The 17,117-nt window shown below is 38.8% G+C and overlaps 1 protein-coding gene across 1 annotated transcript; it reads right to left on the bottom strand.

The window, feature by feature from the left end:
* Window positions 1–10,688: 10,688 nt before the first annotated feature.
* Window positions 10,689–12,483, bottom strand: LOC113017917 (uncharacterized). Its single transcript, XM_026161017.1, has 6 exons — window positions 12,441–12,483; window positions 11,967–12,281; window positions 11,518–11,877; window positions 11,045–11,173; window positions 10,912–10,955; window positions 10,689–10,820 (listed from the first exon to the last, which is right to left on the bottom strand). The coding sequence occupies exons 1-6, from the start codon at window positions 12,481–12,483 to the stop codon at window positions 10,689–10,691; spliced, it is 1,023 nt and encodes a 340-aa protein (XP_026016802.1).
* Between the last annotated feature and the right edge of the window lie 4,634 nt (window positions 12,484–17,117).

Genomic DNA, 17,117 nt, shown 5'->3' on the forward strand with positions numbered 1-17,117 from the left:
AATCACAGAAACAGTAAAATGCAGTTCTATTCCTGGTTGTACTACTTGCTGCAAGAAATATCTCAAATACATTATACTCTGCACTTTAGAGAAAATTTGCAACCTGCATGTTTCATTGGTGCAAGGCCATGTCATGTTATTCTTCGGAAGAGCTGAAGAGCAGGATGAACAAATACTAAATGGTTTTGCTTCTTCAAAGACAGAACTAATATGCAAGTTGTAGAGCATTTCATAGAAAACAGCAGCAGACACTTAATTATCTTAAGTTTATTACTTAAGTAATAAAATTCTATCCATCCACTTTGGTTACCTCAGTTTTGTTAAGAAGAAATGCCAGACATCTTTATCGATAATCTGCAGCATTTCCAGGATTAATACTAAGGTGTGTCTCCTACGTTCAGCTCCTGCTTCAGTGGGAAATCTATGACATAACATGTCCATGTCTTGGCCGATATCCTGTAGTGTAAAAATGCATTTACATAGTACTTATAGAAACACATGAAATAGGTGGGAGAAACAGCGGTGGTGCCAAAATTTCAAAATTTATCCTCATTCAAAACCAGCCCAGTGGACAACTGGCAAAAGCTCCAAGGGTAAAGTTTCTTTTTCATTACCATCCAATATAAGATAAGATAAATTATGATTACCGCTGCAACAAAGTACATAAGCATCTAGAATAATAGGTGGCTGTAGCTCAGGTGGCAGAGCCGGTCAGCCACTAATCAGAAGGTCGGTGGTTCGATCCCAGGCTGCCTCCTGGCAGCATGCCAAATATCCTTGGGCAAGATACTAACCCCATGTTTGCCTACTGGTGGTGGTCAGAGGGCCCGGTGGCGCCAGTGTCCGGCAGCCTCGCCTCTGTCAGTGCGCCCCAGGGCAGCTGTGGCTACAACGTAGCTTCATCACCAGTGTGTGAATGTGTGTGTGAATGACTGAATGTAGTGTGAAGTGCTTTGGGGTCCTTAGGGACTAGAAAAAGCGCTATAGGGTTTTATCAATAAAACCCTAAACTGGCACAATTTTGCTGACAGACGTTAGAATGAATAAACAGTACAGATAATCTGTTACCTCAAAATGTCTTCATTTATTTTCATTCATTGGTTTAACTGATAGATCGACACATTTGTATGGATGTATATTGTTCAATTACTTTAGCTCACTTTAGCTCACAAGACAGCACCAAATGCAAACGTGCACCCGGTCAAATCCTTCTGCTCACCGGACCTGGAGTACCTGATGATTAAGTGCCGGCCATTCTGGCTACCGAGGGAATTTACAGCAGTATTATTACGGCTGTTTACATTCCCCCACAAGCCGACACTGACCGAGCACTCAGGGAACTGTACAGCGCGATCAGCAGCGAGGAAACCGCACACCCAGAGGCAGCGTTTATCACAGCCGGAGACTTTAATAAGGGAAACCTGAAGAAAGTCTCACCCAAACTCCACCAACACATCCATTTTAACACTCGTGGAGATCGGCTACTCGACCACTGCTACACCTCTTTCCGGGATGCGTACAAAGCCCTCCCCCGCGCCCCATTCGGCCAATCAGATCACCGCTCCATCCTGCTCCTGCCCGCCTACAGGCAGAAGCTGAAACAGGAAGCTCCAACCCGGAGGGCGGTACACTGTTGGACGGACCAATCGGAGTCTGCGCTGCGGGACTGTTTTGATCACGCGGACTGGGAAATTTTCACGTGGCTGCTAGGGACATTGATGAATACACAGACTCAGTCTGCGGATTTATCAGGAAATGCGTGGAAGATGTCGTCCCATCCAGAACAGTCAAATCCTTCCCAAATCAAAAACCCTGGATTAACGGAGATGTTCGCGCGGCACTGGCGGCACGGAACACCGCCTTTGCCTCCGCGAACACATCGGACTACAAACACGCACATTACCAACTCCGGAAGACGATCAAAGCAGCCAAACGTGAGTACAGGGACAGGGTGGAGCAACAGTTTGACAACCCTCGGAGTATGTGGCAGGGACTAAACACGATCACAGACTTTAGAGGGAAAACCAGCACACCGCAGACCACGGCCTCTCTGTGTGAGGATCTAAACGTATTCTACGCTAGATTCGACACAGCGAACACCATGAGACCGGACAGTGTGCGCACCGCGGATGACGTCAGTGCGCACACTGTGTCTGAGGAGGATGTGCGGAAGTGCTTCAGGAAGGTGAACGCACGCAAAGCTACTGGTCCGGACGGGATTCCCGGCCGCGTCCTCAAGTCATGCGCGGCTCAGCTGGCTGGAGTGTTCACGCACATCTTCAACCTTTCCCCCTCTCTGTCTGTAGTCCCAGCCTGCTTCAAAGTGGCCACCATCGTCCCTGTACCCAAATCCTCCACCATTTCCTCATTGAACAACTGGCGACCTGTAGCCCTGACCCCCATCGTAAGCAAATGCTTCGAGAAGCTGGTCAGGGACTTCATCTGCTCTGCACTACCCGACTCACTGGACCCTCTACAGTTCGCACACCGCCACAACAGGTCCACTGATGATGCCATAGCCCTGACACTACACACTGCCCTGTCACACCTGGAGAAGAGAGACACGTATGTGAGGATGCTGTTTGTAGATTACAGCTCAGCATTCAATACCATCGTTCCCTCGAAGCTGGACAGGAAACTGCAGGATCTAGGACTGAGCAGCTCCCTCTGCAGCTGGATCCTTAGCTTCCTGTCTGACAGACGCCAAGTGGTCAGACTGGGCAGCATCACCTCATCCCCCGTCACACTGAACACTGGTGCTCCACAGGGGTGTGTACTGAGCCCTCTCCTGTACTCACTCTACACCTACGACTGCACAGCCACTAACAACTCCAACATCATCGTGAAGTTTGCGGACGACACTACAGTGGTGGGTCTTATCACCAACAGTGATGAGACGGCTTACAGGGAGGAGGTCAGCGCCCTGACCCACTGGTGTCAAGACAACCATCTCACCCTCAACGTCGCAAAGACAAAGGAGTTGATAGTGGACTTCCGGAGGTGCAGAGAAGTACACACCCCCATCACCATCAACGGCGCTGCTGTGGAGAGAGTGAGCAGCTTCCGCTTCCTTGGTGTACATGTCTCACTCTGTATATTTTATTTTATTTATTTTATATATTTTATTTATTGTTTACTCTATTTAATTTGTAAAATATGTGTACACACACACACACACACACACACACACACACACACACACACACACACACACACACACACACGTAGAAAAATATTTAGTATACACATCCAGAAATGCATATACTATTATATATTGTACATATATTTATTAGTTTCAGATGTAGCCATTCTTGTATTTTGCTTGTTTACATTATTGTATTTTGCACACCTCTGTTGCTTGTGAAGTTCGCACACAAGAATTTCACTCACATGTGCTGTACCAATGTACCTGCACATGTGATGTGACAATAAAAAAAAAGTGATTTGATTTACACCTGGCTGAGGATCTTACGTGGTCAGTACACACAAACAAAACAGTGAAGAAGGCGCAGCAGCGCCTCTTCTTTCTCAGGAGACTGAAAAGATTCGGCATGAGCCCCCGCATCCTCAGGACCTTCTATCGCTGTGCCATTGAGAGCATCCTCACTGGATGCATCACCACCTGGTATGGCAACAGCACCGCCTACAACTGCAAAGCTCTCCAGCGAGTAGTGCGGTGCTCTGAACGGATAATTGGAGGTGAGCTTCCCTCCCTCCAAGACATCTACAGGAAGCGCTGCCTGAGGAAAGCGGGGAGGATCATCAAGGACTCCAGTCACCCCAGCCATAAACTGTTCAGACTGCTTCCATCAGGAAGGAGGTTCTGCAGCATCCGGTCCCGTACCAGCAGACTGAGAGACAGCTTCTTCCATCAGGCCATCAGACTGATGAACACGTCATAGACACCTCAGCTTCACTACTGGAACTTTAACATTATGCACTCCATACTGTACAGTAACGCCACTGTTTTGCACATATTCAACTCTGTATATTTTATTTTATATATTTTATTTATTGTTTACTCTATTTAATTTGTAAAATATGTGTACACACACACACACACACACACACACACACACACACACACACACACACACACACACACACACACACACGTAGAAAAATATTTAGTATACACATCCAGAAATGCATATACTATTATATATTGTACATATATTTATTAGTTTCAGATGTAGCCATTCTTGTATTTTGCTTGTTTACATTATTGTATTTTGCACAACTCTGTTGCTTGTGAAGCTCGCACACAAGAATTTCACTCACATGTGCTGTACCAATGTACCTGCACATGTGATGTGACAATAAAAGTGATTTGATTTGATTTGATTTGACAAATAAGAGTATTCATCATTACTTTTATTACATTTTAATTGTAGAACCAGCTTTTGTGGTAGAAGCAGGAGTAATGTTAATGAGGTAAAATCATAAACAAGTAACTAATACAAAAGTCATTTGTGGCTGATTCCTTGCTTTTTGTTTCACAAGCTGTGCGAAACAAATGATGCATGGAAAATTCAGCAGTGATGAGGCTGCCTGGTTTGAATCCACACAGGATTTTTTTCTCCTTTGATTTTTAGTGTCTGTGCATGGGGGTTATTGTTTGCAAACCTTATCAGGATTTCCAAAAACTCTAAATTTATATAAAGCATCGCTTCCTGTTTTGTACTCAGAACTGAATTGTGCCTGCCCTAATTAATGGGTTTGAGAATCTATGAGAGAGGAAGGCTAGGGTGCCATTTAATATCATATTCTGAAAGCTACTGGTGCAGACAGTTGCATACAAAGTGTCCTTGTGTGCTATGTGTGGCATGTTGCATGTGTGCTGTGACACACATTTGTTAAGGCATATGTGAGAGAGGACTGTCCACTTCTTTTGCGCTAAACTATTGTATTTGATCTTTTTGTAACCGCAACCTAGCTGTGGGTAGTGCCTGCACCCAATCAGCAAGTCGACATGAAAGACAAAGTCGTAACACTGTGAACAGGCTGCACATCCTGTAGATAACAAAATACTTGTGTGTTCGGAGTAAACAGGTTTGCAGAGAAGTAGCTAGCCGCGGCCTGTATCTCACAGTTCAGCTGCCACATGTGGCTTTGCTTGTTCTTTCACAGGCACTAACGTACAAATACCGCTGCACTTTGAAATGAAAAAGGATAAGTCAATTCGGTTAAACTATCTTTGCACAGTTGTGTGTGCACTGGCCATTGTTAGCTTTTTGATGTGCTCCTAAGTGCAACATTTTCGTTTTCATATGTAAACAGTTCCTGTACATGCAGCAGTCATGTCAAAGTTTCTCTGTTTCTGCAGAAAACGTGTTACTGCCTCTTTCTAAAAAGTACTTACTGGTTTAGCTTGTAAATAAGGCTGTTATATATCAAAATTATCTGGTTGCCTCAGTGTATCCATTCATCCTTTCCTTTTCTGCCACTTATAAAGGTTTAGATCACAGGAGAAGCAGTGTAAGTACAGCTGGAAAAACAGTTCATGCATTTATTATTGGGCTACTGTAATGCCTTATTATCAGGATGTCCTAAAAAATCCCGAAAAATCTCAGTTGATTCAAAATGATGCAGCAAGATTACAAAGAGGGCTTACAAAGGGCGACCGTGGCTCAGGGGGTTGGGAATCGCATCTGTAACCGGAAGGTTGCCGGTTCGATCCCTGGGCTCTCTGTCCTGGTCGTTGTGTCCTTGGGCAAGACACTTTACCCTACTTGCCTACTGGTGTTGGCCAGAGGGGCCGATGGCGCGATATGGCAGCCTCGCTTCTGTCAGTCTGCCCCAGGGCAGCTGTGGCTACAACTGTAGCTACCTCCACCAGAATGTGAGAGTGAATGAATAGTGGCATTGTAAAGCGCTTTGGGTGCCTTGAAAAGCGCTATATAAATCCAATCCATTATTATTATTATTAGAAAGCGAGAGCACATTTCTCCTATATTGGCTTCTCTTTATTGGCTGTTTGTTAAATCCAGAATTTTAAAATTTAAAATCCTGCTCCTCACATACAAGGTCATGAATAATCAGGCCCCTTCTTGCCTCAATGACCTTATAGTACCATATCACCCCTATCACAGTATTTAAACGTAGAATGGGAGGCAGAGCCTTCAGTTTTCAAACCCTTCTTCAAACCAGCTGCCAGTTTTGATTCGGGTGACAGACACTATCTGTACTTTCAAGATTAGGCTTAAAACGAGATAAGAAATAAATTAAGGATAGCGTTAGGGCTGAATCAGGTGACCCTGAACTCTCCCTTAGTTAAGCTGCAGTGCGTCTAGGCTGCTTGAGGATTTTTTAGTCACCCTTTTCATTCACTATTTATTTTTTAAAATTATAATTTATAATAATTAATTATAATTTGTTATAGATATTTTTTTTTTATTATTAATCTCTGGCTCTCATCCACATCATCGGTTTGTCTTGTTTTTATATCTGGTTCTGCTGGAGGTTTCCTGCTGTTAAAAGGAAGTTTTTCCTTCCCACTGTCACCAAAGCACTTGCTCATAGGGGGTCATGTGACGTATGGTGCGCTCTGTTTTCTTTGTATTATTGTAGGGTCTTTACCTTCAAATATAAAGAGCACTGAGGCAACTGTGGTTGTGTTGTGACATTATATTAACAAATCTGAATTGAATTGAATTGAATTGAATTGAGGCTACCAGATGTCCCTCTCCTCAGCCACTGGGTTATTGAATAGTTTATTTGTGGCTTGTTATAGTGCATCCTGTGAATGCTTGAGTCTGAAGGTTGGGCAAAATGTTGCATTCCTTGAGTTGTTCAGGAGAAGTTTTGTGGCATGAGAGGGCTGTTGTTCTTCTAGGTGAGGGTGATGAAATTGGTGACTGACTTTGCCACGAGAGGTTTGCTTGGGCTACAAAAGTGTTTAGTTGGCTGATATGTATCGCTGTAATATTTACACAAATGCCAGGGCCTGGTTTCAGCGTTAGTGGTTTTAATGTTACAGTTGATGAGCGTAAAAGAAGACACCACTTGTGTGGCAGGATCTTATACCATTTCCTTTCATCATTTCTCACCTGTCAGGAAATTGCACAATAAGCTAAAGCTTCTTCTAATGCATGTACCGAACTACAATGTCACGTCAGATGAAAACAAGCCAAAACTGTCAATTGTTTGTCATTCATGTTTTGAGGGTGTCAGACTAATTTCAGCCTTTTAAATCTCATATCACAGGATTGCTAACACTTCTTGCTCAACTGTAATTTTGTTAAGAGTACTGAATTTGCTGTTAGTCTAGATGAGCCCTCTCACAACAAAAGAAGATGATCTGTGAAAACAGAGAAGTGTCTCAGAATACGTCACGGGGCGATCGTGGCTCAAGAGTTGGGAGTTCGTCTTGTAATCGGAAGGTTGCCGGTTTGAGCCCCGGTTCCGACAGTCTCGGCCATTGTGTCCTTGGGCAAGACACTTCACCCGTTGCCTACTGGTGGTGGTCAGAGGGCCCGTTGGAACCAGTGTCCGGTAGCCTCGCCTCTGTCAGTGCGCCCCAGGGCAGCTGTGGCTACAATGCTGCACACATTCACATTGTGTGTGAATGTGTGAGTGACTGAATGTAGTGTAAAGCGCTTTGGGGTCCTTAGGGACTAAGTAAAGCGCTATACAAATGCAGGCCATTTACGTTTGTCTTTGTCTGACCAAAATCAATTTAGAAAATATTCAGATCAGTTTTAAAAGTTTGAATACCACACTGTAACAAAAAGAGGGGATCTCTGATTCCGAGGACCCAAATATACATATTTGGTTTTAAATTTTTTTGATGCATTTAATTTATGAAACAGTTAAACAAAACGAGTGAGGACAAAAGAGAGATAAAAACCAAGAGGCCAAGTGGAGTAAACAGTATCCTGACATCATATATTGAATTACAATTTTCAGTATAATTACAATCTTAACTGAAATGAAACACTTTACTGCAGTTCAGCTCTGCTAAAGTGGACATGTAATATCCCTGGGGATGATGTTGGCTTATTTTACTGGTATAAAGTGAATTTTGGATATATTACTGAAACAATTACTTCAGGAAGTTTTTGCAAAATTTTATGACTGACTTAAAATATTACTAATCAGTGAAACGTATTCAGTAAATGTATTCAGAGTTTTACTTTATTATTATTATTATTATTATTATTATTATTATTATTATTATTATTATTATTATTATTATTATTATTATTATTATTATTATTATTATTAATATTATCCATCAATCCATCCATTCGCTTCCACTTACCCTTTTCAGGTTCGCTGGGGGTCATAGTGGGAGAGGCAGGGTACACCCTGGACAGGTCGCCAGTCTGTCGCAGGGCTAACACACAGGGACAGACGACCATTCACACTCACAATCACACCTATGGGCAATTTAGAATAATCAGTTAACCTATCCCCACAAACTGCATGTCTTTGGACGGTGGGAGGAAGCTGGAGTACCCGGGGAGAACATGCAAACTCCACACAGAAAGACTTTGCTGCCCTATTATTATTATTATTATTATTATTATTATTATTATTATTATTATTATTATTATTATTATTATTATTATTATTATTATTATTATTATTATTATTATTGTCTTATTTCATGTAGACACCAAAGGTTTTTCTTTGCTTTAGAGCACCAAAGCACCAAAGTTCAATCAAGGCCTGTTATACTGAAGTTATAATAGTCATTGTCAGAATATCCTTTTATTCTAATATTGGCATGTTTCATTAATCAATAATCCACATGTCTGAGCATAACACATGCTCTGGATGACACATTTTTTGCAGAGCTCACAAGCTCTAACTCTGAGACTGACAGAAAGATATATGACTCTCTGTGTGATACATATATTTTTTTCATATACTCATTGCGTCATATTGTTAATGCATTAAGTTGTTGTATGTCATATTCTGTGCCACAAAAATAGGTATATACCTGTAAAGTCTACACAAAGTATAAAAGTCTGCCTGTTCATGTAAAACACTGTATATCTACACCCCACATATTATCAGACATTACTGTTACCTTTATATTTGTATTGATTGTTATTGTGCTTTTGCACCAGTGTCTATTATTATTGTATATAATATATTAGACAGACTATGTAGCACCACAAAACCTTTAACTTCTACACTGAATGTTATATTTTAGTTTAATTGCTTTAATAAATTTGTAAAAATTTCAAGCAGCCTTTCTTCATTTTGTCATAGCATATGAGGTAAAAATGTATTTAATCCATTGAAATAAGGCTATAACATGACACATGTGGAACAAGTGATAACCTGTGAAAACTTCTTGAATGTTATATATACAATTATTACAACATGTAATAAAATACAGGAGCAGACAGTTATGTTATTATTTATAATAGATTAGACAAACTATGCAGTGCTACGAATCCTTGCCCTGCTGGGTGATCACTACAGGGAGACTGTGTTGCATCCCCCTCCTTCCCCCTGCCGCCCCAATTTTAACAACAACAGGTAACTAACTGAACATCCATCTGAAGCACAACTGGCCAAAAGACACCAAAAGACAATGAGCAACAATTTTTAACAATAAAACCTTCCAGAACACTGACGGGATGAAGGACCAATATGTTAAGCCAAGCAGGGCTTTGTAACCTTTTAATAAAAAAAAAAGAAAAAAAGAAAAGCTGTTAAAAATGATAGCAGTGTTGGATGACGTTAAAAAGGGAATAGTCAAGTTTGGTTAACAGGTTTTAGCATACAAAGAGAAAGGAAAATCTTATGTCTCATTGATCAAGGATATGCAGTGGAACACAGATTTTCTTGCAGTAATTTTTTATTTCAACATAAACACTGATTACAGTACAAAAAGACGGTCTTTCACACAAACACCATGATAAAAACTTTACCATTCCATTAATAGTTTATTATTACAGTCTCTATGCAGGTATTTTAATGTTTTTTTCAGTGGAAACAGTGGAAGACTAAATGTGTTTCAATCTCAAAATACTTTTTCTACATATTCAAATTCTGACATGTTTAACATATTTAATCAGGTTGCTCTTGATTCTTTTAACTATGTTTACACAGTTGTTTGATTTCGGAAATTTCACAGCAATTGTTATGTGCCGAAAGATGAACATTTTTTATGCAAATCAGAGATGGTCGAGCAGAAAAGGTTCCAAGAAATGTGCTGCTCTGGAATTAAGTGACCCTTGAATCAAATTTGAATCAGAATACTTTATTAATCCCTAAGGAAATTGTGTAGGCTACTGGCTACCTTTTCCTGGTACATGAATATCACCCTGAAAATAATATTTACATTAATACTTTACAACAACCTTGCAGTAATTTACAGAAATGTTAATTAAAAAGGAATGGGTTGTTAGCATGACAGGAAAGAAAGTAGGGGAATTATGTGGGCACCCATTTAATCACACCCCTGGTGCAGTAATGTCCATTTTTAACATAATTACTTTGATAACTTGGGCTTTATTAAAGACAGCACATAAGATTGTAAATAAAACAGAAAAAAAGCAACCGACAGTCATGACCAGACTACAGTAGGAATCTTGCAGCTTGGATGTGTATGCAAGTGTATATGTAAAGAACTAGAGCATAATTTCAACACATAAAAGCGCATTATCTATAAGATGAAAAAAATCCTCTACTGTAGATTGTTTCATACCAAGCAAGAGTAAGTAGATCTAATCCAGCCCAAAAGCTTTGATGGCGGTGTAGATCTGCTGCTTCTCTGCTGCCTTTGCATCCTTTTTGTTGCAAATATCAGCTTCCATCACGGCAAAGACAACAGCAGAAAACATCTGTGTGTCCTTAATCTATTCAAAAATGTAAAAATGCTTATTAACCTTTAATATTTATTTTTAATTTTCATATTTGTGAGAGTAATCGTAGCATTTAATACTTTACCTGTTGTCTTTTCTGATCACTAAGGTTTTTCTGCAGGACAGGAGCTTGATCATAGTACAGAAAGACAACAAGTTAATATCAATTTAAGAATCTTTTATTTTGTTTATAGTGAACTGTGAGTAACTTCAATTACCTTTGTGATCACTGTTGTTGGTTTTTTTGGTTAAGTAAATGAGGACAGCAGTAACAATGAGATTTATACCCATGACAGCACAAAGCACAAAAACAACTGTACTGGCTGTCTGTGATGATGCACTGCTTTCTGCAACAATAGTAAAAGTGAGAAAACAAAATTAGAGTTGCCTAATAGTAAGATTACAGTAGTTATGAAATAAAAACGTGTATTAATTACTGGTACTTAAATATAAATGTATATGTAACATGTATATGTCTATCTACTTAGCACTTTTAATTCTTATTCTTATTTTTGTTTTCATGTCTATTTAAGCGTAATTTATGACAGTATGTTTGCACTGAAGCACCGCAGCAATTTCCTAATGTTGTAAACCTGCTCAACATTTGGCAATAAAACCCTTTCTGATTCTGATAAATATTATCTGATTTATGTATATTATATGTCTTGATTTAAAAATCAGGCACAGATACCTTGAACATCCAGTGTAGTTCCATTTCCAAATAATATCTCCCCACATGTGGCCACAGCACAGTAATAGGTCCCAGCATCAGAGGAGCCGACGTTCTTAGAGAAGCGATAAACACATCCATCCTGAGGGTCAGATCTTTTCTCACATTGATCAGTTCTGTTTCCATGAGTGTAGATGATGTTTGGAAGAGATTTATTAGATCCATCTCTGAACCAGAAAACATTATGATGTCCTGAACATGTGTTGTTCTCAGAATTTGTCAGAACTGAACACTGAAGAGTTGCTGTGTCTCCTGGACGGAGTGGATTTGATTCTGTCGGCTGCTGTACAACAATATAGTTTGATGTCCTTTCAGTGTTTCCTGTGTAATACAAAATGTAATACAAGTAAATTATTCACCACATTCTCAGAGGCATTTAATAATTTTGTAAAAGTTGGTCAGTTCATTACCTTTTACTAACAAATATGTCCCACTCCATTCAAGTTTAATCCAGGTGTCTATTCCACAGTGATACATTCCCTCATCCTCTTGGGCTACATTCCAAATGGTCAGGTTGCTAAAATCTTTACTATTATGTGCAGAAAATCTTGACTGAAAAAACTCTGAAGAAGGTTTTCCAGAAAGTGACACTAATAATTTAAGAGTATCCCCGACTCTCTGCTTGTACCACTGAACCTTTCTGCTGCCGAGCTCTTCATTTGGTAAAACACATGTTAATGTTGCTGTTTCACCAACATGGACTGTTTTCACTGGAACCAGAGAATCTGCGGTAAAAGAAAACGTTCAGTTTTTATGTTATTATCTCTCTTATTATCTCTATGTCTATCTATATATGAATCTATTCAACATAAATAATACGTTCAGTTTGGTCAGATGGTCAGATAAAACAAAAAACAAACAAACAGAAACAAATCCCCCCTTACTTCCTCGATGAAGAAAAAGCAATGTAATCCATAAGATGACCATCTTGAAAATGCACCTTAGGGTTTTTCAGTAAGTTACGAAGGGGAAATGAGAACACTGGGTTAGACCATAAAATGCGTATGATTGGTTAACACAGAAAACACTTAAAATAAACTTCCTGTGACACCAATTTCATCTTGATCTTTTTCTAAAACATATGATCTTTTTTCATCTCCTGTCACAATGTTTGTTCACTTCCTTTTTTTGACTCTCTATGTATGGTTTAATATGTACTGCAAAAACTGCCTAAAACACCACAAGTTCTGCAGTTCAGGGAAATGTTAAGTTGAGGGACCATAACATTTTGTTCTTCAGTAGTGTTGAACAGCACACAGCATGATTTATTTTCTTCAAAACCAGAACTTATGTGGGTACCACTTTACAATAAGGCTCCCCTTATAGATGCTAATAAATAGTTTATAGCTATATTATTAATTAATCTGTAAATGCTTTATAAACCATTATTAATGGTTTATTATGCATTAGTTAAGGGTGAGAAAGAGGAAAAAATCTGACCGGTTTCTTGCCAAATAGTGAGCCAAATGTGTTCACCTATATATTTCATCTAGAGTTGCTATATTAAACATTTCAGACTAAGTTACTATGCTGTAAGCACAATCAGCATTTGTAAACATATTTTTTATCATATAAAATTGTACTTCAGAAATGCATTATAAATATCCACAACTATCAATCGGAGCTTTGTTGTAAAGTGTAAAGCATAAAACCATTTATTAATGAATAATAAATATTTATAAATGCCAAATGGGAGCCTTATTGTAAAGTGTAAAGCATAACACCATTTATTTATGACTAATAAACATTTATAAATGACAAAAGTGAGCCTTAAATGTATAATGTCACCATTTATAACACTTAGACCTAAATTACAATCAGTGCTTGAAATAACATTTAACTACTGTCAAAAATGGCAATGTATTGTAAGAGTAACACATGTAACATTAAATGTGTTTTTTAAAACACCAAACAGTCACCCACTCCAAAAAAAGTTCATGCCAGACTGGTTCAAACTGGAAATATTTTTTGTATGTCCTTAAATAAGCGTCCCAGTGGTCCATCAGGGTGTCGTGAACCAAGCCAAGATGACCACTCAAGAACCATCAGGTGTTCCTGATGGACATGTTCTACGGACATGTCCTTTGATGGTCATCCAAGCCCTTTCGATATGCTGTGTATGACTGCCAGATTGAGGATCTACAAACCACCTGCTGTGATTTACAGTGTAATGTCTGTACCCTATGTTTGTCAAAACATTCTTGTAGGCTCTCCACTCATTACTGATAATGGCACTACCCAACTTAACATGCTGTCTGATCAGAGGAACAAGGTGGCGCCTTGATCTTTTTTCAGCAAGTTTTAACACGAGCCCTCGCCTTTTGTCTTTAATTCCCATCATTCCAAATACCCATTTCTTCCTTTTCCATGTATTTCCAAAGCGTCCACATGCATACTGAAAACAAAAAGAATAAAATTAAACAGAATTAAAATTAAAAAGAATAAAATTAAATATCTACAAAGAAACATTCAAAAAGATGGTTGCTTCTACTAATTTTTTTTACTTATGGTAAAGGTTTCCATGTTTAGAGGACACATTCAGATCTGCATTGATTCTAACAAACCTGTCTGAGAGTTTACCAACCTTTCGCTGATGACGGAGACAACTTTCATCTATAACCACAAATTCTCTGTCACCACCAAGACGGTGTCCATTGTTTATTCTGTGTCTTTTAATTGCACGTATACAAACATGTCGAATGTGTCTTGCCATGCTACTTAGTGTTCTGGAGCTGCCAGCCACTTCATCATCGATCATATCTATTTGTCTGAGCCTGAGCCCTTGTGAAAATCTGTGATAGAAATTGAGGCAATTATTACTTACTGAGGCCCTAATTTTATTTCACAAGTCTCGTATTAGTGTTCAATTATGAAAGGTGCATTGCTATTAATGTCTACATCTACATATACCTGTAAATGAACTTCATCCAACTGAAAAGAGATGTTTTTGATTTCTCAAAGAGGGAGCCAGTTCTAATTGTTCTGGAAACTTTCCTATGACTTGCTCTTTTGCAGCACCTGAGAACATATCAATGAGTTAAGTAAAGAAATGGACCCTTAAACAAGAGCATTAATTGAAAAGATAATCACAAAATTAAGTATGAAGAAAATAATAATGAAAAGAGGTTAATGCTCCCTCTTGCATTGATAACCGAAATATTTTGTTATATTTACTACATGCACTACATTATCATGCATTATACATACCACATATATTGGTCTTTCTTCACCACGGAAATCATTTTCATCTTATGGTGACAAACTGGACATCTAAGCTTCTTTTTTAGCAGGTGTTTCTTCTGCAGCCATTTAATGAGCCTTAGTGCCTTATATTTAGTTTGTTTTCCTTCTATTCTGGCGCGCAATCTCATTCCCAGAGACATTCTGGTGGAAAAAAATGAGTAATTTATTTTATTATCACCTCGAAACACCGTAAAATACTCTATGGGAGTCTAGTGCAAATCGGTTCAGAGTTAAAGAACTTCACATGCTATATAAAACAAGCCCTATAATCAAAAATAGTCCCACGCAAAAAAGAGGATTGTCTCACCTGTTATAATGTGTCTCCGACTTTGTTATGTAGATCTAACCCGCTGGATTCATGCTAAAGAAATATGTTCTGCCGCCAAAGGGAGGGAAAACAAATTTAATTTAAACGCAGAGGAGCTTATACAACCATCCAATCACAGTTAACTTTATTAAGGAAAGCCCCTCCTCTCAGAGCGTGACAGGCAGTGGAGCGCTCTGGAAGGTCAAGCCAAAGGGGCACGAACAGACACACTGAAGGCGCTCGTTCAAGTTGCTGCGCCATGGATGGAGCAGAAGATAAAAATTTGTGTGCGTCTGCGACTTACACAGTTAGCACACGTTCGAAGAGATACAAAAAGCAGAGACTGGATGATCTAGATTGCACTAAGCCAACGACGTCAGCAGTTAGACATGAAGGTGAGTATAATGCTAGCTAGCTAGCTACCGAGCCATTTGGCTGCTAGCTACAGTGGCTAACTAACATCACATAACATGTGAATAGCTCTATTACTATCGGTTATTCCAAACGATTGATATCACTTAGTTGTATATTTTTAGTTTTGTTTATGTGCATCATTACATTTATATTAAACACCCTGGTAAGGCAGTACACAGAAGAATTATTTGCCTTGTTTTAGAAATGTCTGAACCACCACATGTGTATATAACATAATTTTTACAAAGTGGCTTTTTATAAATTCAAGTTGTAACCGTTTTTAATCAATATTTTATTTGAGTTTCCCAAGTTTAGATTATAAATTATTTTAGTATTGTAATTTAATAATTGTTTGTTCTTTAGATTCTTCTTCTAATCCTGCCCCTACTGCAACTGCCCTTCTTAACAAGGAGCGAGAGAAACTGACTTTTCTTAAGGAGAAACTGGAGCGCGACACCCTGATGGACCACTGGGACGCTTATTTAAGGACATACAAAAAATATTTCCAGTTTGAACCAGTCTGGCATGAACTTTTTTTGGAGTGGGTGACTGTTTGGTGTTTTAAAAAACACATTTAATGTTACATGTGTTACTCTTACAATACATTGCCATTTTTGACAGTAGTTAAATGTTATTTCAAGCACTGATTGTAATTTAGGTCTAAGTGTTATAAATGGTGACATTATACATTTAAGACTCACTTTTGTCATTTATAAATGTTTAGTAGTCATTAATAAATGGTGTTATGCTTTACACTTTACAATGAGGCTCCCATTTGGCATTTATAAATATTTATTATTCATTAATAAATGGTTTTATGCTTTACACTTTACAACAAAGCTCCGATTGATAGTTGTGGATATTTATAATGCATTTCTGAAGTACAATTTTATATGATAAAAAATATGTTTACAAATGCTGATTGTGCTTACAGCATAGTAACTTAGTCTGAAATGTTTAATATAGCAACTCTAGATGAAATATATAGGTGAACACATTTGGCTCACTATTTGGCAAGAAACCGGTCAGTTTTTTTCCTCTTTCTCACCCTTAACTAATGCATAATAAACCATTAATAATGGTTTATAAAGCATTTACAGATTAATTAATAATATAGCTATAAACTATTTATTAGCATCTATAAGGGGAGCCTTATTGTAAAGTGGTACCGGTGTGTCCAAACTTTTGACTGGGAGTGTATAAGTTTTAATTTTCTAAGTAATCACATTTCTAAAGGTACTACTGATATAGAATTCCCACCAGATCTCATTAACAACCCATCCAATCCACACATGCAATGAAAACAAACTATAGATGTGTACTAGAAAAAGTTTTATTTCCTACGAAAATGGTGTGTGGATGCCATGTAGCAGAAATGTAGTGGAAGTGTTGCTGAAAAAAACTGAAGAAGGAACTATCTGCTGAAAAGAGGTGAAGAAGCTGAACTGTCCGCTGAAGATGGCTTTATTTGAAAGGGTACACTGAAGAGAGTCAAGAAAGCAGAGGGAGAGAGAGCGGGGAAGACATGCGGCAATGGCCATAGGCGTGATTTGAACCTGCGCCGCCTGCTCTCAGGGTGCCTACTCATCTCAGGAGG

This window comes from Astatotilapia calliptera, unplaced genomic scaffold, assembly GCF_900246225.1.
Source record: "Astatotilapia calliptera unplaced genomic scaffold, fAstCal1.2 U_scaffold_28, whole genome shotgun sequence".
Lineage (NCBI taxonomy): Eukaryota > Metazoa > Chordata > Actinopteri > Cichliformes > Cichlidae > Astatotilapia > Astatotilapia calliptera.